A 25,156-nucleotide genomic window follows, 5' to 3' on the forward strand; every position below is an offset into this window, starting at 1 on the left:
ATCTAACTACTATGATATCTGGAGATTCCTACATCCTAGAGACAAAGATTATACACACTTCTCCCACCCAAATAAAACGTATACTAGATTAGATTACATTTTCTGCTCAGCAGAATCTCTGGATTCAGTTAAAAATGGCAAAATCTCTTTATGCCCTTGGTCAGACCATGATTTTGTAACCGCAAAATGTTCCTGGTGTCTCCCCCATCATATCCCTATCCCTAGCCCAGTCTCATATTGAGTTACGACAATTAGAAACCATTAACCGCTCCACACATCTTCAGCTTCCATCACGGACCAAATCACAAATCTTAGAAACCATATATGTCAACTTTAACTACGGCATACCCAATGTAACCTGCTAAAACAAACATTTTTTTTACCACAAGAGCAACAAAGCCAACACCCACTTGGCCAAAAAATTAAGACATAGGACAGGCACTGCCCATATACACCAAATACTTTCTGGTAATCAGACTTTTAAACTTCCCTCACAAATAGGCAAGTTTTGCGAAATTCTATTCAGAATTATATAACATAGAACAGACAATAGGCCACCCATCAGCTTCCCCTCCAGACATCCAGGCTTTTCTAGATACCCTAAAATTACCAACTCTCCTGGATGAATATAGTGACTCTCTTACAGCCCCTTTTACACTTCGAGAAATAAAACAAGTGATAAAAATTTGAAAGCCTTCAAAACCCCAGGCCCTGATGGGTACCCTGCGCTCTTTTATAAGACATATATAAATGAACTCTCACCTCTGCTTCTTAGATTTTTCAATCTAGTTAAGGAGGAAGGCAGGGTTACCAGAGAATTCTTGGAAGCTACGATTGTTACTATCCCAAAACCCTCAAAAGATCCGTCCCTTTGCTCTAGTTACAGACCAATATCCCTTATAAACTTAGACGTTAAAATTTATACCAAATTGCTAGCCAATCGTATCTCTCTACTGCTCCCTCATCTTATTGACCTCGATCAAGTAGGATTCATACCTAATCACGAAGGTCCTGACAACACCAGGCACCTACTTAATATTCTCACCGAATCTACCAGGCCCAATAGACCTTTCTCGGTCATTTCATTAGATGCTGAGAAAGCATTTGACCGAGTCCGCTGGAGTTACTTATGGGAAGTTCTTAGAGCCTTTGCATTTCCAGAGGAGACCCTAATAGCTGTTCAAGCGTTATATTCTACAGCGACAGTTAAAGGTTTAGGATATCACTCGTCCCCATTCTTAATATCCAATGGCACTAGACAGGGCTGCCCTATCTCACCCCTATTGTTTGCCCTGGCAATCGAATCCCTAGCAGAAAAAATTAGGACTGATAAACAGACGGCATTACCTTGCATGGTACAAACCATAAAATTGCTCTCTTTGCTGACGACGTTACAATTTTCTCATCAGACCCAGCGTCCTCACTCCCCAAACTTAAAACTATTCTGGAATCTTTTGGGAACATGTCCTTTTACAGATTTAACTTATCTAAAACTGAAATTTTTACATGGGGTATTCCCCGAAACCAAGTTCAGCACCTTAAATCCCAACATCAGGTAAATTGGGTCAATAACTTTGTTAAAGACTTGGGAGTTAATTATCTTTGATTATCTGTGACATATTATTTGAGAGCTTATCTTCCCCTCCTATCTGAGTTACGTACTTTAAAAGATCGTTGGAACTACGTATATATCTCCTGGATAGGGAGATTAACGGCTCTTAAAATATCCTTCTTACCTAAAATAACCTCTCTCTTTAGATGCCTTCCAGTTAGAATTCACAGACATTTGCTCCCAATTCCAGAGTGAATTTACTAAATACATTTGGCAGTACAAACCTTCTAGGGTGGCTCACAAAATTCTGCAGAATCCTGTACATCGGGGTGGAATAGCCTCACCTTCTATTTTTCGTTACTATGAGGGATCAATGTTAACACATGTATCACAATGGGGGCAATAAAATCCCCTAGGAAATGGAAAGTTATCGAACAAGCTTCTCTACCACACCACATTCACCTACCAGACTTAGTCTGGATCCCCCCCCCATTGCCGATGAGCTTTAGAAATTACCCTATAATTTGCAAGTGCCTTGTGATGTGGGATAAAAATCAGACATTATCCTCACATAGCCGCACACCCCTCACCGATTACCTCTCTCACTGGACTACTAACAGGTCTCCTAGAGCCTCATGCCCACAAATGGACACAATTGGAGTTACAATAGGTATCAGACCTTTGGACCTCCCCTTCACAACGCCATTTTCGTACATTGGAAGAAATAGGAGACGGTACCCCAATACCGCAATACATGACATTTGAACACATTAAATTGTTTTTTGATTAGCTGGGGTTTCACACCTGAGTTGTCTCGCCCTCGCACATTATGGAAAACCATTTGGCACCAAGGCAATAGACTATGCAGACCTTTATCTTTGCATTACTCTCTCATAGGAAACGCAGACTGTGAAACCAAGTCATCTCATCTACAAACATGGGAGCTTTACCTGAATACTACTATCCCCTTACAAACGTGGCAATCCACTCTAACTCCGACTAAAAAAGCAATACATTGTGTCACTATGTTTGAGACCTATTATAAGTTACTAACACAATGGTACTAACATTCCTACGAGATTAGCCAAAATGTACGGTTCCTCTACCTTTATGTTTTCTGACTCACTGAGTTAGATGACAATCTTTGTTTCAATAAAAACTTTAAAAGGAAAATATAAAAAATAAACAATTGCAGAAAACAATACAATGTTTAGCTTTGATTACAACAGGTATATCTTGTAATAAGGTGTTTACTGTCCCTTTAAACATGGCAATGTTTTACCTGAAGAAATTGTTTAAATTTTACTTAAAAACTCTGACAAAGAAGTACTAAAAAACATAGAAACTTTGAAAGCTTTAGGTGTATTGTGTGGGCTATCCGGCCCTGGCAGATACTAGTTGGCAGCCTCCTGACGTTTGCTGTACCGAAAATTCTATCTTGTTGCATGAACATACCTCACATGTTTGAGGTTTAATCCTGTAAGCTTAACTTTTATTGCGCTTATCTTGATATTAAATAAATGATTTTACACTATCGCAGCCCTTTTTGTTTCCCTCCTCTCTTTACGCTTATGCAACATCAACTAGCTTAGAGGGGTATCGAGGGTTTTGTGATACAAGGAATCTGAAGGATGTGGCTGTGGGTTTTCTGTTCGAGTGGACGAAGTGCAAGCGAAATTTACTCCCACTCCCACTTCCTGCTCTTATTTGAATAAACGGATGAAGTCGGTAAGAACCCTAGACGTAGGATCTGTGAAATATGGCCTGCTGTCTCATATATATTACAGACTCACTTGGACTATTTTGAGATATCCTGTTTTGATTAGTATATTTTATCATGGTATACGTGCATTCTTGCTGACACAGGATTATGTATTATTTTAATCTTTACCATTTTTATTATCCGTTACCACTACTTATATTTAACTTATATTTAATTAATTTGGTATACAGGGATATACGGATTTTTCTGACTTCTTCTGTGCGCTAAAGGGTTTTCTCCTTTTGTATGTATGTTTATTTAAAAACTAACACATCTATACCAGATGTGTACTTCAAACAAAAGGTCATTTGCTACCCATACAACAATAGTGTTCAGCAAAATTCGGGTGTGCAGGCTGTCTGGGTCTACTCCAAAACCCCAAATACAGCAAGGAAAAAAAGAGTTGCAGCACCACTAGTATATAAATAATTTATTGAGCCATAGACAAAGCTATACAACGTTTCGGACCCATGTCCTTAACCCCTTAGTGACCAGACCACTTTTCAATTTGTTGACCATCTGGGACCAAGGCTATTTTTGCATTTCTGCGATGTTTGTATTTAACTGTAATTTTCCTCTTACTCATTTACTGTACCCACACATTATATACCGTTTTTCTTACCATTAAATGGACTTTCTAAAGATACCATTATTTTCATCATATCTTATAATTTACTATAAAAAAATTATAAAATATGAGGAAAAAATGGAAAACCCCCCACACTTTTTCTAACTTTGACCCTCAAAATCTCTTACACATCTACAACCACCATAAAATACCAATGCTAAATAGTTTCTAAATTTTGTCCTGAGTTTAGAAATACCCAATGTTTACATGTTCTTTGCTTTTTTTGCAAGTTATAGGGCAATAAGTACAAGTAGCACTTTGTTATTTCAAAACCATTTGTTTTCAAAATTAGCGATAGTTACATTGTAACACCAATATCTGTCAGGAATCCCTGAATAACCCTTCAAATGTATATATTTTTTAAAAAGAAGACAACCTAAGGTATTAAACTTGGGGTATTTTCACTTTTTTCATGCAACCATTTTACCACCAATTTATGCCAAAGTTTGAAAGAAAAAAAAAAAAAGAAATTTAGATTTTTTGACACAATAGCAATTTAAGAATACATTTACTGATAATGTTAAGGGCTACTGCCAAATAACACCCTAATATGTCTTCAGCAGCATCTCCTGAGTACAGTAATACAACATGTATAGGTGTGTCGGGTTCTCTATGGGCTAAAAGGCCTTATTTTTAGGAAGCGCATTCCAGTTTTTCAACTTGGAATTTTCACATCTGTCATCATGCACCCATGTCCTATTTGGGACATTTCTGAAGCTGGCCAATAGAATTTACCCCCATCAAACCATATATTTTTGAAAAGTAGACACCCTAGGGTATTTCAAATGGTGGTAGTTTAACACTTTCCATGCACTAATTTAACAACCAGTCTATGTCAAACATTTGGGTAGTCATTTTTTTGTGTTATTTTTCACACACATTGTACTTTAGGCATGGATTCTCAGTTCCTGTTATGTGTTACTGCCAAAAAAACACCTTAATATGTGTTCAACAGCATCTCCTGAGTACAGTGATACCACCCATGTAATGAAAAGCATTGCTGGGCTAAAAGAAGTTGCACCCAGGTGGTAAATCGCCATAGAACAAGCTAACAATGATATTGAGCTGTTTGTTCGTTCCTGTGAGTGCATTTCTCTCTGTGTGTATTTAGTCTCCCCATGTATAGGTGTGTCGGGTTCTCTGGGGGCTAAAAGGCCTTATTTTTAGGAAGCGCATTCCAGTTTTTCAACTTGGAATTTTCACATCCCATGCACCCATGTCCTATTTGAGACATTTCTGAAGCCGGCCAATGTAATTTACCCCCATCAAACCATATATTTTTGAAAAGTAGACAACCTAGGGTATTTCAAATGCTGGTATTTTAACACTTTCCATGCACTAATTCAACCACCAGTCTTTGTCAAACTATTGGGCATTCATTTTTTTGTGTTATTTTTCATACACATTGTACTTTAGACATGGATTCACAGCTCCTGTTATGTGTTACTGCCAAAGAAGACCCCAATATGTGGTCACCAACAGGGATACCACCTATGCATAGGTTTGTTGGCTTGTTTGGAGGTGCAATGCCAAATGTCTGACATGCGTCTGTGATTTTTGTTCACATTTAACATATTTTCTTTGCCTATCGTCTTTTTGAGGGGTCTTTTAACATACCACAATTTATTTGTTTTCCATAAATGTGCATATATTTGAAAAGTTGACACCCCAAGGTATTGTATATGGAGTGCTTTGATGACTTTGATGCAACCGTTTTAGCCCAAAAAATTGGAGAAAGTGTATGGTGGTAATTTTTCAATTTTAATTTTTACACACACATTACTTTTAGACTATGATTTAGGAGAGAATGTTGTAAGTTATTGCAAAAAAACACCACAGGTTGTTTTCTGCATGACCTACTGAGAACACCTATGCCCCCCATGTATAGGTTTGTCAGGATTTAGGGAAGGTTCAGTTACAATTGTATGACTTGTAATTTGAGTTGAAATTGAGAGTATTTCTTTGAAACAAACGTTTTAGCCAAAAAAATTGGAGAAAGTGTATGGTGGTAATTTTTAAAAAAAAATTTTTACAGACACATTGCTTTTTGGCTATGATTTAGGAGAGACTGTTGTAAGTTATTGCAAAAAAAATACTTCAGGTTGTTTTCTGCAAGACACCCTGAGAACACCTATGTCCCCCATGTATAGGTTTGCCAGGGGTTTTGGTAAAAAAAAAAAAAAAAAAAAAAAACAGGCCCAATTTTAGAAAAAAATTGAGTAGTGAAATGTAAAAATCTGGCACAGTAAAAGTAAAAAAAAAAACAACAAAAAAAAATCTAACAGTAAGCATAACCAAAAAAAAAAAAGACAGCAAATTTATTTATTTTTTAAAAAATTGACCATTGTATGGTACTGCTTGAAGCAGTCTCCAATGCAGAGTGCAGGCTGTCCAGGGCAATCAGGACAGTGATATATGATGTCCCTTCTCTTCCCCCTCTTGCTACAGACTCTGCATTTTTTTGTGGTTTCTGCTTTGCGGCAGTAGGGGGGGGGGGGGATTTTAAAAATAAAATGGGTAGCCCCAACTCTACTCTCTCCCCCATCACCGCCCGGGGAGCAGGTGCATCATGGTACAAAATCCCTGAAATGATCTGGAGCTGAAACTGTAAAGAGGTCTTTTAACTCCGGGGTTTGCTTTTTTGAACAACAAAAAAGCGTTGTGGGTTGCAATCTGCATTAGGTAAATTGCAACCTTTTTGTACCAGGCCCTTGTCTTCCGCATAATTAGGTAGGGCTGCAGCAGCTGATCTGCCAGATCAACCCCACCCATATGCCGGTTATAAGACTTGATGCACACTGGCTTCCTTATGATCTCAGCTCTGCCACGTACAGAGACCGCCACCGTCCTCTCTGTGTGGATGGTGGTAAGAAGGTATACATCCTTCTTGTCTCTGTACTTAAGTGCCAACAGCTCCTCTTTGCGCAGAGCTGAGGTCTCCCCCCTTCGTAGCCGGGTGCGTACAAGTTGTCCTGGGAAACCTGCGCGGTTCTTTTTAATTGTACTGCAAGCTACTGTATCAAAGCAATACAGTAGCTTAAACAAAAGGACACTTGTATAAAAATTGTCCAAGTACAAGTGATACCCTTTGTTCATTAGGGGTAATATCAGGTCCTAGACAATCTTGCCAGTGGTTCCCATATGTTCTGGGCAACCTGGAGGGTCAAGGTGGCTATCCTTTCCCTCATACACCCGGAAGTCCTGAGTATACCCAGTCTCGCCCTCACAGAGCTTATACACCTTTACCCCATACCTGGAGCGCTTGGAAGGAATATACTGCTTGAATCCCAGCCTTCCCTTATGCTTCATTAGGGATTCATCAACGCATATATTCCTTCCAGGTGTATAAGCCTCTGCAAACCTGGCAGAAAAGTGGGTAATCAGGGGACGGATTTTATACAGCCTGTCAAATTGGGGATGCTCCCTAGGGGGGGCACAGGCTGTTGTCGCTGAAGTGCATGAAATGCAGAATCATTTCATACCTCTTCCTCGACATAGTCTGGGAGAAAATGGGGGTAGAGCAGATGGGGCTACTGCTCCAGTAGGAATGAATGGAGGGTTTCTTTATGATGCCCATCAGCATAGTCAATGCCCAGAATTTTTTTTAATTCTGGCTCATTGATGGGGGGCCCATTGCTGCTTTGCCAAATATGTTCAAGGCTTTGCAGCACGGAACTGATGGGCATATAAATTAGTTTGGGCGACAATGTTCCCCAATACATCATCGCCCAGAAACACTTCCAGAAACTGTTGGGGGCTAAAACCTGACACATCTATATTTATGCCAGCATTTGCTGTGAAAGGTGGGATATCTGGCCTCTGGAGATGAGGCGTTACCCACTCTTCAGCGGCAATGGCAGCAACACGCCTCCTTCTGGCAGGGGGGCTAGCAGCCACAGATACATCACTATCAGTTGAGACTGCATCTAGTGATGTATCTGAGCATATGGCAGGGTCAAAATTGGGGTCTGAGTCATAGAGGCATCTGACTCTGACGCAAAGATGACATACGCCTCCTCAGCACTATATCTTTTCTGTGACATTTTTGTATCTGTCACAGAAAAAAATTACTAAAAATTTAAATTTAAGTTAACTAACTAAATGGCTCTGAAAAGAGCCTTTGGGTTTTTTTAAAAAATACAATAAAAAAATTAACCCCTAAAAAAATGCACAGAAAGCAAAAAAAGTGCAGCTATGCTACTGCCAGTGATTTATAGTGATCACTGGCAAGCTAGGGATTAATCGCTCTGAAAAGAGCCTTTGGTTCTCTAATTTTTTAACAAATAAAAGAAATAAATCTCTCTCTGCTAAATACATGTCTCTCTCTCTCTCTCTCCAACAAAATCGCAAGTGAGGAGAGGGAGGGAGATCCACACTGATCAGAGTCAATATTTACAAATATTGACTTGATCAGACAAATGGGATATTTTATTATGAATTTTTTTTTGGTGTACGAGGCTCAAATTGGATGACCCTAGCTTGCCCCTATGATGAGGCAGGCTAGGGACACCCCCAGAGGCCCTATGATGCACTGGGCATCCCCATCTTGGAAGCCTGGTGGGGGAGGCAATATAGGGCTTTTTATTAATTATATATATATTTTTTTTTATTTTATTACCAAGTGCCTCGACTCGTGGGGGAGTGATCAATCCGGTCCCGGCACTCAGGAACAGTATTGCTGGATGCCTAGACATCGAGGCATCCCTGCAATACTGTTAGAGCAGCTGGAAGCGATTTCGATCGCTTCCAGTGCTCAGTTTAACCGACGACGTATGCCATACATCCTCGGTCATTAACTGTTTTTTTTTTTTTTTAGGACGTATGGCGTACGTCGTCAGTCGTTAAGGGGTTAAAGGGATATTAAACCCATTTTTTTTTTCTTTCATGATTCAGATAGAGCATGCCATTTTAAGCAACTTTTTTATGTACTCCTATTATCAATTTTTCTTCTCTCTCTTGCTATCTTTATTTAAAAAGCAGGATTGTAAGCATAGGAGCTGGCCCATTTTAGGTTCAGCACCCTGGATAGTGCTTGCTTATTGGGAACTACATTTATCCAACCAATAAGCAAGCGTAACGCAGGTTCTTCACCAAAAATGAGCCGGGTCCTAAGCTTTGCATTCCTGCTTTTTAAATAAAGATAGCAAAAGAACAAAGAAAAATTGATAACAGGAGTAAATTAGAAAGTTGCTTAAAATTGCATATACCTAAAACCCCACATCCAAATCAGGTTAATACACAACTGTGAACTCTAGTGGAGAAAAAAATAAAATTACATATTTTAAAATCACATTTCAAATTCATATTCACATTACAGAATTTTTAACCCCTCTCTGTTCAGCATGCATCATAATGTCAGTAAAAATATTCATTATATATCCAAAAAGGGATTTTATAGAAAATATGCCAACATTGCTATATACAGTTATTCAAATACATAATCAATGAAACGCAGTCCAATCCATCTCTCATAAACCAACAAGTTTCCTGATTTTTATGCTTTTGGTTAATTATGTCTGTCTGTAAATTGCATGACTTATGTTACAAGTATTCTGCTGAGCTTGCATTCCTCTCCATGTTCTGGCTGTAAAGCAGTGCTTTCATATTAACTCACCTGTCTGACTCCTCCCACGTGCTTTGTAATCGCTCTGATAATAGTGTTTCACTTTGCTTTAAATCATAGATGCCTAGATCAGATTCACTAACAGGAGTTACATGAGCTGCCCCACTCTGCACAAACTTTATCAGCTGCAAGGGGGGAAAAAAATTAGATTAGCTAATAGATTAATTACTTTAAACTGAACCGAGTTTCACAATAATCAAATAGCAGAGCATAAACTTTCAAATACCTCAAAATTTGATTATTATTTTTTTTTAAAAATGCATGAGCTTTGGTAGGTAAAGAGGAACTATCTGCAGTTGACTGATTATTATTAGAAGTTTCTACATATATCTAATCTGTAAGTAAAAGTTCTATTTGTGGCTCCGGAACAGGAAGGTGCCCATCTAGAACCTATTTTATATTGACTTGTGGATGCTATATAGATGTGGCGACATTCTACATACTGACATTAAATTAACAGGCAGAAAAGGGTGAGGAAATACGGAATAAAGATGCGTTTATGTACAATTAAACTTTTAGGTTGTACGGGTGAACTTTTGAGCCGTCTTACCTTCTTTCCTGCTCTCTCCAACATACAGATCTTCTTTTCTCTTTGCAACTGAAGAAGAACTAGATTCAGAGCAGAATTATCAGGACACAGCTCAGTGAAGTGTGAACGCAGCTCCTCCTCGCTTAGCAAGGGGAGAGAGTGGAGATGAGAGGACTTATACTTCTGTAGTGCTAATGATGCCCGCTCCTAAACAAAGAAAAGACTGCACTGTATTATGATGTCTTAGATTTTCACAAAAATCTGCATTATCATAATTCTTTTTTTTAATCAAAGTTTATACTACAAACGGGCTCTATCGTAAACTATCGCCATCAAATATTACACATGTATACCCATGTAGTGTTACAAATATCTAGTGTATTTATAAACAAATAAATCTTTTTTTTTTTTTTAATACATACAGTGTTCTCCACAGAACATTTTGCCAGCCTTGTGGCATTATGAAGTAGTATTTTTTAATAATATATAATTTTCAGCTATCCAAAGTACAAATTAATTGAATAATTTAACATAAATGTATTTTTTTCAATAAAAATTCAACATTTTTAATACTGGCTAAAATTTTATTCGGTGGTCAATAAAATCAGCCGTGGTTCTATTAGATTTTGCTACCTGTCATTGCGCATGCTCTGTATTAAGTAACCACACGTGTGGAATGCGATTATGTAATTAGCAGCATGCACATTGAGAGGTAGCAAATTCTGAATAGGAAGTTGTCCTATAACTGTGGCTAATAAATGCGTGCATGCGCAGTTCAATCACTTCTCACGATGGACAATGAAAACGTGTCCTGCATACAAAAATCAATCTCTCTCTCAATCTCTCTCTCGATATCTCTCAATCTCTCTCTCGATATCTCTCAATCTCTCTCTCGATATCTCTCAATCTCTCTCTCGATATCTCTCAATCTCTCTCTCAATCTCTCTCTCAAACTCTCTCTCAAACTCTCTCTCAAACTCTCTCTCAAACTCTCTCTCAAACTCTCTCTCAAACTCTCTCTCAAACTCTCTCTCAAACTCTCTCTCAAACTCTCTCTCAAACTCTCTCTCAAACTCTCTCTCAAACTCTCTCTCAAACTCTCTCTCAAACTCTCTCTCAAACTCTCTCTCAAACTCTCTCTCAAACTCTCTCTCAAACTCTCTCTCAAACTCTCTCTCAAACTCTCTCTCAAACTCTCTCTCAAACTCTCTCTCAAACTCTCTCTCAAACTCTCTCTCAAACTCTCTCTCAAACTCTCTCTCAAACTCTCTCTCAAACTCTCTCTCAAACTCTCTCTCAAACTCTCTCTCAAACTCTCTCTCAAACTCTCTCTCAAACTCTCTCTCAAACTCTCTCTCAAACTCTCTCTCAAACTCTCTCTCAAACTCTCTCTCAAACTCTCTCTCAAACTCTCTCTCTCTCTCTCAAACTCTCTCTCTCTCTCTCAAACTCTCTCTCTCTCTCTCAAACTCTCTCTCTCTCTCTCTCAAACTCTCTCTCTCTCTCTCTCAAACTCTCTCTCTCTCTCTCTCAAACTCTCTCTCTCTCTCTCAAACTCTCTCTCTCTCTCTCAAACTCTCTCTCTCTCTCTCAAACTCTCTCTCTCTCTCTCAAACTCTCTCTCTCTCTCTCAAACTCTCTCTCTCTCTCTCAAACTCTCTCTCTCTCTCTCAAACTCTCTCTCTCTCTCAAACTCTCTCTCTCTCTCAAACTCTCTCTCTCTCTCTCAAACTCTCTCTCTCTCTCTCAAACTCTCTCAAACTCTCTCTCAAACTCTCTCAAACTCTCTCTCAAACTCTCTCAAACTCTCTCTCTCTCTCTCAAACTCTCTCTCTCTCTCAAACTCTCTCTCTCTCTCAAACTCTCTCTCTCTCTCAAACTCTCTCTCTCTCTCAAACTCTCTCTCTCTCTCAAACTCTCTCTCTCTCTCAAACTCTCTCTCTCTCTCTCAAACTCTCTCTCTCTCTCAAACTCTCTCTCTCTCTCAAACTCTCTCTCTCTCTCAAACTCTCTCTCTCTCTCAAACTCTCTCTCTCTCTCAAACTCTCTCTCTCTCTCAAACTCTCTCTCAAACTCTCTCAAACTCTCTCAAACTCTCTCAAACTCTCTCAAACTCTCTCAAACTCTCTCTCTCTCTCAAACTCTCTCTCTCTCTCAAACTCTCTCTCTCTCTCAAACTCTCTCTCTCTCTCAAACTCTCTCTCTCTCTCAAACTCTCTCTCTCTCTCAAACTCTCTCTCTCTCTCAAACTCTCTCTCTCTCTCAAACTCTCTCTCTCTCTCAAACTCTCTCTCTCTCTCAAACTCTCTCTCTCTCTCAAACTCTCTCTCTCTCAAACTCTCTCTCTCTCTCAAACTCTCTCTCTCTCAAACTCTCTCTCTCTCAAACTCTCTCTCTCTCAAACTCTCTCTCTCTCAAACTCTCTCTCTCTCAAACTCTCTCTCTCTCAAACTCTCTCTCTCTCAAACTCTCTCTCTCTCAAACTCTCTCTCTCTCAATCTCTCTCTCAATCTCTCTCTCAATCTCTCTCTCAATCTCAATCTCTCTCAATCTACACACACAGTATATATCAAACTCCTTAAAGTGAATCCACCCTCCTGGGTCATCCGCCTGGGGGCAAAAATGTATATTTTGCAAACAAATGCACTCTCAGGTCTTCTTAATAGGGAGTCAAAAAACCAAAATGTATTGACGTTTCAGGGTTCACACAGACCCCTTCATCAGATTATGATGAAGGGGTCTGTGTGAACCCCAAAACGTCAATAAATTTTGTTTTTTGACTCACTATTAAGAAGACCTGAGAGTGCATTTGTTTGCAATATATATAATTTTATCTGTAATTTTTTTTTTATATAAGCAAGTACTCAAAAAAGAAACCAAGACAAATATGAAGCGCATACTCATACACTGTATATAAATGTTGCAAAACGTTTAGTCCGAAAATAGAGATATAGTTGAAAATTAAAAATGAATACAATTTAAACTATCAGAACACTAAGTGAGAGTAAACATACACAAACACACTAAGGTGATTCAAGAGCAGTCTCTTTTTAAAATAATTATGAAATAAACAGCCAAAATGTAAAACAAAAAACAAAAACAAAAAAAACACAAAATTAAAAAAACAACATTCAAACAAGCTGTGGATTCCCTTACACTTCAAGTGAAGAAGTAAAGAGTCCAATTAAAGGTAGAGAAAAAGACAGTCTATTGCAGTGATTTTTAACCTTTTTTTTTGCCGTGGCACACTTTTTTACATTAAAAAATCCTGTGGCACACCACCATCCCAAAATTTAAAAAAAAAATCACACATTGTAGCCTAATACAGCATATATATATATATATATATATATATATATATATATATATATACACATACACACAAACACACACATACTGTATGTATTGTGCTGTTATGCAATGCCTTCTACAAACTACCCTTGCACTGGGAGTAAAAAACAAGCAAAGTTTAAAAAATATGTCACACTGTTGTCAGTCTGCCGTGGCACACCTGAGGATCTCTCACGGCACACTAGTGTGCCACGGCACACTGGTTGAAAAACACTGGTCTATTGGATACAATCCAAAAATCACTCATTTCAGGATAGGTTAGCAGAGAAATGTTTATCAGGAAAACTAACTTTATCAATCATTGACGGTCCTTCTAAAGAAGGTAGATCAGCAATGTACCCATGAAATATTCCAAAACAGTATCCTCAATTGTCACAGCTTCACAGTAAAAGCAATTAATACTATCAGCCTACTCAGTAGAAACTGTGCATCTAAAAATCTGGTGCACCATTAAATTAATAGTCGGCAGCAATACTGAAAGTTGTACCCAGCTGGTTTTACAAGTATCTGCTCGCTTCAAGAAAGCACACTAAGATATACTGTATTTACAAAGATACAAAACATACTATACAGTGGCATTTCTAAAACTCTTCAGAGGGAAATACTACTAGGGATATAAGTTTTCAAAACAACTCCTAACCACAGCATGTATTTTCTATTAGATTATAGCACTTAGATAGGAAAATGGTAGAAACCTGTATCCGACACCTTGACATATTTATTTTTAATCTACAAACCAACTTGAAAATCTAGCTGCAAAATATATTTTCAGTTTCACAGTATTGTTTAACAGTACATGCAGGTAGAGTGAATGTTTAGAAATGTTTGAATAACATGGACCTATAATAAATGGGCTAGATTATATATAAAGGAGCTATCAAAAAATGCTAGTGATACTACATTTTTTAGTGTAATTACATTTGTGCATCTGTGTTACAATGTACTCAATTATAACAACAAGGGGCTTTCCTAATAGGGTCTCCTTTCATATGTGCATCATAGGTTTTAACTTATTTTTTTGAAAATTGTTCTTTAGAGTATTTTGCTTAGCAACAATACCAGGCTATATAAAAAAAAACTGCCATTAAAGGGACAGTCAACCATAGAATTGTTATTGTTTTAAAAGATAGATAACAGAATTTATGCTTACCTGATAAATTACTTTCTCCAACGGTGTGTCCGGTCCACGGCGTCATCCATTATTTGTGGGATATTCTCCTCCCCTACAGGGAAAGGCAAGGAGAGCACACAGCAAGAGCTGTCCATATAGCTCCCCCTCTGGCTCCGCCCCCCAGTCATTCGACCGACGTGGTGACTGTAGTGTATAAAGAAAAATAAAAAAATTTCAAACCTGATTAAAAAACCAGGGCGGGCCGTGGACCGGACACACCGTTGGAGAAAGTAATTTATCAGGTAAGCATAAATTCTGTTTTCTCCAACATTGGTGTGTCCGGTCCACGGCGTCATCCATTACTTGTGGGAACCAATACCAAAGCTTTAGGACACGGATGAAGGGAGGGAGCAAATCAGGTTACCTAAACAGAAGGCACCACGGCTTGCAAAACCTTTCTCCCAAAAATAGCCTCCGAAGAAGCAAAAAGTATCAAATTTGTAAAATTTGGCAAACGTGTGCAGAGAAGACCAAGTCGCTGCCTTACATATCTGATTAACAGAAGCCTCGTTCTTGAAGGCCCATGTGGAAGCCACAGCCCTAGTGGAGTGAGCTGTGATTCGTTCAGGAGGCTGCCGTCCGGCAGTCTCATAAGCCAATCGGATAATGCTTTTCAGCCAGAAAGAGAGGTAGCAATAGCTTTTTGTCCTCTCCTCTTACCAGAGTAAACGACAAACAAGGATGATGTATGTCTAAAATTCTTTGTTGCTTCTAAATAGAACTTTAAAGCACGGACTACATCTAAATTGTGTAACAAACGTTCCTTCTTTGAAACTGGATTCGGGCACAGAGAAGGAACAACTATTTCCTGGTTAATATTCTTGTTGGAAACAACTTTTGGAAGAAAACCAGGCTTGGTACGCAAAATAACCTTATCTGAATGGAACACCAGATAGGGTGGATCACACTGCAAAGCAGATAATTCAGAAACTCTTCTAGCAGAAGAAATAGCAACCAAAAACAGAACTTTCCAAGATAGCAACTTGATATCTATGGAATGTAAGGGTTCAAACGGAACCCCCTGAAGAACTGAAATAACTAAATTTAGACTCCAAGGAGGAGTCAAGGGTCTGTAAACAGGTTTGATTCTGACCAAAGCCTGTACAAAAGCTTGTACCTCTGGCACAGCTGCCAGTCATTTGTATAACAAGACAGATAAAGCAGAAATCTGTCCTTTTAGAGAACTCGCTGACGATCCCTTATCCAAACCTTCTTGGAGAAAGGAGAGGATTTTAGGAATTTTAATCTTACTCCAGGAGAATCCCTTGGATTCACACCAACAGATATATCTTTTCCATATTTTATGGTAAATCTTTCTAGACAGGTTTTCTGGCTTGGACCAGAGTATCTATCACTTAATCTGAAAACCCACGCTTGGATAAAATCAAACGTTCAATTTCCAAGCAGTCAGCTGCAGAGAAATTAGATTTGGATGTTCGAATGGACCTTGTACTAGAAGATCCTGTCTCAAAGGTAGCTTCCATGGTGGAGCCGATGACATATTCACCAGATCTGTATACCAAGTCCTGCACGGCCACGCAGGAGCTATCAGAATCACTGAGGCCTTCTCCTGTTTGATCCTGGCTACAAGCCTGGGAAGGAGAGGGAACGGTGGAAACGCATAAGCTAGGTTGAACGACCAAGGCGCCACTAATGCATCCACTAGAGTGGCCTTGGGATCCCTGGATCTGGACCCGTAGCAAGGAACCTTGAAGTTCTGACGAGACGCCATCAGATCCATGTCTGGAATGCCCCATAATTGAGTCAACTGGGCAAACACCTCCGGGTGGAGTTCCCACTCCCCCGGATAGAAAATCTGACGACTCAGATAATCCGCCTCCCAGTTGTCTACTCCTGGGATGTGGATTGCAGATAGGTGGCAGGAGTGATCCTCCGCCCATTTGATGATCTCGGATACCTCTCTCATCGCCAAGGAACTCCTTCTTCCTCCCTGATGGTTGATGTAAGCTACAGTCGTCATGTTATCTGACTGGAATCTTATGTATCCGGCCTTCGCTAGATGAGGCCAAGCCCGGAGAGCATTGAATATCGCTCTCAGTTCTAGGATGTTGATCGGGAGAAGAGACTCTTCCTGAGACCATAAACCCTGAGTTTTCAGGGAATCCCAGACCGCGCCCCAGCCTGATAGACTGGCGTCGGTCGTGACAATGACCCACTTTGGTTTGTAGAAACTCATTCCCTGAGACAGGTGATCCTGTCTACTGGAGCATGCACAGTTGTAATGGTCTTAAATGAATTCGAGCAAAAGGAACTATGTCCATTGCTGCAACCATCAACCCTACTACTTCCATGCACTGAGCTATGGAAGACTGCAGAATAGAGAGAAGAACTTGACAAGCGTTTAGAAGCTTTGACTTTCTGACTTCTGTTAGGAAGATCTTCATTTCAAAAGAATCTATTATTGTTCCCAAAAAGGGAACTCTTGTCTACGTTCACCTTCCACCCGTGAGATCTGAGAAAGGCTAGAACAATGTCTGTATGAGCCTTTGCCTTGGAAAGAGATGACGCTTGCATTAGAATGTCGTCCAGATAAGGTGCCACTGCAATGCCCCTTGGTCTTAGAACCGCTAGAAGGGACCCGAGCACCTTTGTGAAAATTCTGGGAGCAGTGGCTAGTCCGAATGGGACAGCCACGAACTGATAATGTTTGTCCAGAAAGGCGAACCTTAGGAACTGATGATGATCTTTGTGAATAGGAATATGTAGATACGCATCCTTTAAATCCACGTTAGTCATATATTGACCCTCCTGGATTGTAGGTAAAATTGTTCGAATGGTTTCCATTTTGAACGATGGAACTCTGAGAAATTTGTTTAGAATCTTTAAATCCAGAATTGGTCTGAAAGTTCCCTCTTTTTTGGGAACTACAAACAGATTTGAGTAAAAACCCCTGAACTTGTTCCACAGTTGGAACTGGGTGTATCACTCCCATCTTTAACAGGTCTTCTACACAATGTAAGAATGCCTGTCTACTTATTTGGTTTGAAGATAAGTGAGAAATGTGGAACCTTCCCCTTGGGGGTAGTTCCTTGAATTCTAGAAGATAACCCTGAGAGACTATTTCTAGTGTCCAGGGATCCTGAACATCTCTTGCCCAGGCCTGAGCAAAGAGAGAGAGAGTCTGCCCCCTACTAGATCCGGTCCCGGATCAGGGGCTACCCCTTCATGCTGTCTTGGTAGCAGCAGCAGGCTTCTTGGCCTGTTTACCCTTATTCCAGCCTTGCATTGGTTTCCAAGCTGGTTTAGTCTGGGAAGCGTTACCCTCTTGTCTAGAGGCTGCCGAGTTAGAAGCCGGTCCGTTCCTGAAATTGCGAAAGGAACGAAAATTGGACTTATTCTTAGCCTTGAAAGGCCTATCCTGTGGGAGGGCATGGCCCTTTCCCCCAGTGATGTCTGAAATAATTTCTTTCAATTCTGGCCCAAAAAGGGTCTTACCTTTGAAAGGGATATTAAGCAATTTTGTCTTGAAAGATACATCCGCCGACCAAGACTTTAGCCAGAACGCTCTGCGCGCCACAATTGCAAACCCTGAATTTTTTGCCGCTAATCTCGCTAACTGCAAAGCGGCGTCTAAAATAAAGGAATTAGCTAACTTAAGTGCGTGAATTCTGTCCATGACTTCTTAATACGGAGTCTCCCTACTGAGCGACTTTTCCAGTTCCTCGAACCAGAACCACGCCGCTGTAGTGACAGGAATAATGCACGAAATAGGTTGAAGGAGGTAACCTTGCTGTACAAAAATCTTTTTAAGCAAACCCTCCAATTTTTTATCCATAGGATCTTTGAAAGCACAATTGTCCTCAATGGGAATGGTCGTGCGTTTGGCTAGTGTAGAAACCGCCCCCTCGACCTTAGGGACTGTTTGCCATATGTCCTTCCTGGGGTCGACCATAGGGAACAATTTCTTAAATATAGGAGGAGGGACAAAAGGTATGCCTGGCTTCTCCCACTCCTTATTCACTATGTCCGCCACCCGTTTAGGTATCGGAAAGGCATCAGAGTGCACCGGGACCTCTAGGAACTTGTCCATCTTGCACAAGTTTTCTGGGATGACCAGATTGTCACAATCATCCAGAGTAGATAGCACCTCCTTAAGTAATGCGCGGAGATGCTCTGATTTAAATGTCACAACATCAGGTTCTGCCTGCTGAGAAATTCTTCCTGTATCAGAAATTTCTCCATCTTAGAAACCCTCCCTCACTGCCACTTCAGACTGGTGTGAGGGTATGACAGAAAAATTATTATCAGCGCCCTCCTGCTCTACAGTGTTTAAAACAGAGCAATCGTGCTTTCTCTGAAATGCTGGCATTTTGGATAAAATATTAGCTATGGAGTTATCCATTACTGCCGTCAATTGTTGCATAGTAACAAGCATTGGCGCGCTAGAAGTACTAGGGGTCGCCTGCGCGGGCATAACTGGTATAGACACAGAAGGAGAAGATGTAGAACTATCTCTACTTCCTTCATCTGAGGAATCATCCTGGGCAACCTTACTATTTGTGACAATAATGTCCTTACTGTGTTTGGACGCTATGGCACAATTATCACATATATTTGAAGGGGGAACCACATTGGCTTCCATACATACAGAACATGATCTATCAGAAGGTACAGACATGTTAAACAGGCTTAAACTGGTTAATAAAGTACAAAAACCGTTTTAAAACAAAACCGATACTGTCTCTTTAAATGTTAAACAGGGCACACTTTATTACTGAATATGTGAAAAACTATGAAGGAATTATCCAATCTTTACCACATTTTCACCACAGTGTCTTAATGCATTCAAAGTATTGCACCCCAATTTTCAAGCTGTTAACCCTTAAAATGTGGAAACCGGAGCCGTTTGCAATTTTAACCCCACTACAGTCCCAGCCACAGCCTTTGTTGTGACTTCAACTATCCCAGGGGGGTATTTCAAGCCTTCTAGGAACTTTTTCAGTGGACACCAGACCTTCTCACATGCATCTGCATGCACTGTACTTAAAAGAAACTGCACAATAATGGCGCGAAAATGAGGCTCTGCCTAATACAGTGAAAGGCCCTTCCTGACTGGGAAGGTGTCTTAACTAGTGCCTGGTGATAAAAAACGTTCCCCAAATTATAAAAGTGTGAAATCCACTTCAAACTTTAAATAAAAACTTAATAGCCCATAATAAGCCCTTTATTCTTTCTAAGTCTAAGAAAATGGCTTACCGATCCCCATGAGGGAAAAATGACAGCCTTCCAGCATTACACAGTCTTGTTAGAAAATGGCTAGTCATACCTTGAGCAGAAAAGTCTGCAAACTGTTCCCCCCAACTGAAGTTCTCTCATCTCAACAGTCCTGTGTGGGAACAGCAATCGATTTTAGTTACTGCTGCTAAAATCATACTCCTCTTTTAAACAGAACTCTTCATCTCTTTCTGTTTCAGAGTAAATAGTACATACCAGCACTATTTTAAAATAACAAACTCTTGATAGAAGAAATAAAAAACTACAACTAACACCACAAACTCCTCACCATCCCTGTGGAGATGCTACTTGTTCAGAGCGGCAAGGAGAATGACTGGGGGGCGGAGCCAGAGGGGGAGCTATATGGACAGATCTTGCTGTGTGCTCTCCTTGCCTTTCCCTGTAGGGGAGGAGAATATCCCACAAGTAATGGATGACGCCGTGGACCGGACACACCAATGTTGGAGAAAATCCCTTTATTACTCATTCCCCAGTTTTGCATAACCAACACAGTTATATTAATATACTTTTTACCTTTGTGGTTACCTTGTATCTAGGAACCTTCTTCCAGCCCCCTGATCACATGACTGTGACTGTTTATTATCTATTGTCTTAAATTTAGCATTGTATTGTGCTAGATCTTAAATAACTTTCTGTGCCTGAACACAGTGTTATCTATATAGCCCACGTGTACTTTCTGTCTCTTTGTGTTGAAAAGAGATTTAAAAAGCATGTGATAAGAGGCAGCCCTCAAAGGCTTAGAAATTAGCATATGAGCCTACCTATGTTTAGTTTAAACTAAGAATACCAAGAGAAAAAAGCAAATTTGATGATAAAAGTAAATTGGAAAGTCAATTAAAATTAAAAGTCCTATCTGAATAATGAAAGTTTAATTTATACTTGACTGTCCCTTTAACCAATTCCCTACCTCAAAGATGTAACCCTTTCCAAGCAAGAGCCATCACAGTTAACCCCTATAGCTTTTTGTTACTTTATTTTCAGATTTACATTGCAATATCCAAATTATATTTTTATTAGTGGAATATTATTGACCATATAAAATACAGCTAATAAGTTACATCAAAGGCCTATTTTCCACATGTATTAGCAGCAGTTATAATTACAAATTAAATATGTGATCCTTGTGTGACTAGCTGCAATTAAAAACCGGATAATGACAGCAATAAGGCAGCCATAGTTTGATAGGGACAGGATAATAGGTTCCATACTGGCAGTCCCCATGATTATAGGGAGGGGCATGAAATGTGTTTATTGTCCCTTTAAAACAAATCTACCCAAATTACAGAGATCGTTACATAAAGAGGTTTTCACTTATACTCACAAGCACACAATGTGTCCTATCTGTTATTACAGGGTGTGCGCATGCGTCTGTGCACTTACCAAAACCCTGTCTCCCTAAACTGTGTAATATCGCCACAACTGGCAGACGGCTACAAACTCTTTCATCATTCTCCCACCTGGCATTATTGCCACTTCCGTTCCCTCTATTACTCTATTACTAATATGAGGACTCTATGTGTAACCCCCCCCCCCCCCAACACACACACATTCATACATAACCCATATTAGTACAATAGTCATTTACACCATATTTATCCCTACACAATGTTGAAATGCTCATACTAATTCTCATTGAAATTAATAGTTATATACACTATAGGACCAAAAGTATGTTGACACCAGTGTTCCCTATAAGGACAGTTTTGTGAGTGGCCCAGCAGTGAAACAGTTAATTACAGCAATTTGCAAACACTATACAATGCAGACTGCAAGGTGTAGTTCCCTTAAAGGGATATTCCAGCCAAAATTGGAAACCACGTGGGTGCATTTCGGTATTGAACAGAAAAATTTTGTAATATGCATTCATTAGCAAAAATGATTCTAATAAAAGCTATAGCTGTTTCAAAAGTATTTTAAGTATGCACCGTGCACCAGCATTTTAAACACAGCACTTGTTTAGAGAGCCTAAGGTGCTTGTACCATCTGTTAATTACTCAATTTGTTAATTGCTGATATGATAGAAGCCCCACTGATTATCTGAGCAGCGGCATTATTTAAAATGTGGGTGCAGTGACAATATCTAGCTATGCTTCACATGCACGTGCAGAGAAAAATGTTAACACTAAAACAGTGATAACTTTTACTAGAAGCATTTTTGCCAATACATGTATTTTGCAAATATGTTTCTATTAAAAAATGTAATAAATCTATGTGCATTTAATTTTTGACTGGAAAGTCCCTTTAACTGTTTCACTGCTGGGTCACTCACAAAACTGTCCTTAGAGGGAACACTGGTGGAACTTGGATTACTGCTTACACAACAAGTGGAACTTGGATTACTTTCATCTAATTGGCAAACTATAGTTTAAAGGAACACTCTCTGTTCTCCCCTTCCCCGCCTCCCCTATGCCCCAGGGGCCGGTTGGCTCAGGGTGCTACACGGAGTATGTCCTAACTCTTAAAAAACAGAATTTATGCTTACCTGATAAATTACTTTCTCTTACAGGTGTATTCAGTCCACGGATTCATCCTTACTTGCGGGATATTCTCAATCCTTACAGGAAGTGGCAAAGAGAGCACACAGCAAAGCTGTCCATATAGCTCCCCTCAGGCTCCGCCCCCCAGTCATTCGACCGACGGTTAGGAGAAAAAGGAGAACCATAGGGTGCAGTGGTGACTGTAGTTATTGTAAATTAAATTTGAACCTGACCTAAATATCAGGGCGGGCCGTGGACTGAATACACCTGTAAGAGAAAGTAATTTATCAGGTAAGCATAAATTCTGTTTTCTCTTACTTGGTGTATTCAGTCCACGGATTCATCCTTACTTGTGGGATACCAATACCAAAGCAATAGGACACGGATGAAGGGAGGGAACAAGTCAGGTTACCTAAACGGAAGGCCCCACTGCTTGCAAAACCTTTCTCCCAAAAATAGCCTCCGAAGAAGCAAAAGTATCGAATTTGTAAAATTTGGCGAATGTATGCAGTGAAGACCAAGTCGCTGCCTTACAAATCTGTTCAACAGAAGCCTCATTCTTGAAAGCCCATGTGGAAGCCACAGCTCTGGTGGAATGAGCTGTTATTCGTTCAGGAGGCTGCTTACCAGCAGTCTCATAAGCCAATCGGATGATGCTTTTCAGCCAGAATGAGAGGTAGCAGTCGCTTTCTGACCTCTCCTCTTACCAGAGTACACAACAAACAAGGATGATGTTTGTCTGAAATCTTTAGTTGCTTTTAAATAGAACTTTAAAGCACGAACCACATCAAGATTGTGCAACAGTCGTTCCGTCTTAGAAACTGGATTAGGGCACAAAGAAGGAACAATGATTTCCTGGTTAATATTCTTATTAGAAACCACCTTCGGAAAGAAACCAGGTTTAGTACGCAAAACAACCTTATCTGCATGGAACACCAGATAGTGTGAATCACACTGTAAAGCAGATAATTCTGAAACTCTTCGAGCAGAAGAAATAGCTACTAAAAACAAAACTTTCCAAGATAATAATTTGATATCTATGGAATGCAAAGGTTCAAATGGAACCCCTTGAAGAACTAAATTTAGACTCCATGGAGGAGCCACAGGTCTGTAGACAGGCTTGATTCTAACTAAGGCCTGTGCAAACGCTTGAACGTCTGGCACAGCTGCCAGACGCTTGTGTAACAGAATAGACAGAGCAGATATCTGTCCCTTTAAGGAACTAGCTGACAGACCTTTCTCCAAACCTTCTTGGAGAAAAGACAATATCCTTGGAATCCTAACTTTACTCCACGAGTAACCCTTGGATTCACACCAACAAAGATATTTCCGCCATATCTTATGGTAAATTTTCCTGGTGACAGGCTTTCTGGCCTGTATCATAGTATCTATAACGGAATCAGAGAACCCCCGCTTAGCTAGGATTAAGCGTTCAATCTCCAAGCAGTCAGTTGCAGAGAAACTAGATTTGGATGCTTGAAAGGACCTTGAATTAGCAGATCCTGCCTCAATGGCAGTTTCCATGGTGGGACCGATGACATGTCCACTAGGTCTGCATACCAAGTCCTGCGTGGCCACGCAGGCGCTATCAGAATTACCGAAGCCTTCTCCCGTTTGATTCTGGCTATTAGCCGAGGGAGAAGAGGAAACGGTGGAAAGACATAAGCTAGACTGAATGACCAAGGCGCTATTAATGCATCTATCAATGCAGCCTTGGGATCCCTGGATCTGGATCTGTAAAGGGGAAGTTTGGTGTTCTGACGGGACGCCATCAGATCCAACTGTGGAATGCCCCAAAGCTGGGTCAGCTGAGCAAAAACCTCCGGGTGGAGTTCCCACTCCCCCGGATGGAAAGTCTGACGACTTAGAAAATCCGCCTCCCAGTTGTCTACCCCAGGGATGTGAATTGCAGAAAGATGGCAGGAGTGATCCTCCGCCCATTTGATAATCTTGGATACTTCCTTCATCGCTAGGGAACTCTTTGTTCCCCCCTGAGGATTGATGTACGCTACAGTCGTGATGTTGTCCGACTGAAATCTGATTAATTTGGCCTCTGCTAGTTGAGGTCACGCCTGGAGCGTGTTGAAAATCGCTCTCAGCTCCAAAATGTTTATCGGGAGAAGAGATTCTTCCCGAGACCATAGTCCCTGAGCCTTCAGGGAGTTCCAGACCGCACCCCAGCCTACCAGACTGGCATCGGTCGTGACAATGGTCCACTCCGGTCTGTGGAAACTCATTCCCTGAGACAGGTGAACTTGAGACAGCCACCAGAGAAGAGAGTCTCTGGTTGTTTGGTCCATTTGAATTTGAGGAGATAAATCTGCGTAATCTCCATTCCACTGTTTGAGCATGCACAGTTGCAGTGGTCTGAGATGGATTCGGGCGAAAGGGACTACGTCCATTGCCGCAACCATTAAACCAATTACTTCCATGCACTGAGCCACGGAAGGCCGAGGAATGGAATGAAGAACTCGGCAAGTATTCAACAGTTTTGACTTTCTGACCTCTGTCAGAAAGATTTTCATTTCTACCGAGTCTATTAATGTTCCCAGAAAGGGAACCCTTGTGAGCGGGGACAGAGAACTCTTTTCTACGTTCACCTTCCACCCGTGAGACCTTAGAAAGGCCAGAACGATGTCCGTATGAGCCTTGGCTCTGTGAAAAGACGACACCTGTATCAATATGTCGTCTAGGTAAGGTGCTACTGCAATGCCCCGCGGTCTTAGCACCGCCAGAAGGGACCCTAGTACCTTTGTGAAAATTCTGGGAGCGGTGGTAAACCCGAAAGGAAGGGCCACGAACTGGTA

The 25,156-nt window shown here is 40.3% G+C and overlaps 1 protein-coding gene across 4 annotated transcripts in view; it reads right to left on the reverse strand.

Annotated features, from left to right (window-relative positions):
* Positions 1-25,156, reverse strand: part of CHMP7 (charged multivesicular body protein 7) — a 362,230-nt gene that overhangs the window by 132,733 nt on the left and 204,341 nt on the right. For all 4 annotated transcript variants that reach the window (XM_053717984.1, XM_053717985.1, XM_053717986.1 and 1 more), the window contains 2 exons: positions 10,116-10,301; positions 9,557-9,690 (listed from right to left, as the gene is read on the reverse strand). In XM_053717984.1, coding sequence (XP_053573959.1) covers positions 9,557-9,690; positions 10,116-10,301 — 320 coding nt within the window. The remainder of the gene's footprint in view (positions 1-9,556; positions 9,691-10,115; positions 10,302-25,156) is intronic.

Source organism: Bombina bombina, chromosome 6 (assembly GCF_027579735.1).
Source record: "Bombina bombina isolate aBomBom1 chromosome 6, aBomBom1.pri, whole genome shotgun sequence".
NCBI classification, from domain to species: domain Eukaryota; kingdom Metazoa; phylum Chordata; class Amphibia; order Anura; family Bombinatoridae; genus Bombina; species Bombina bombina.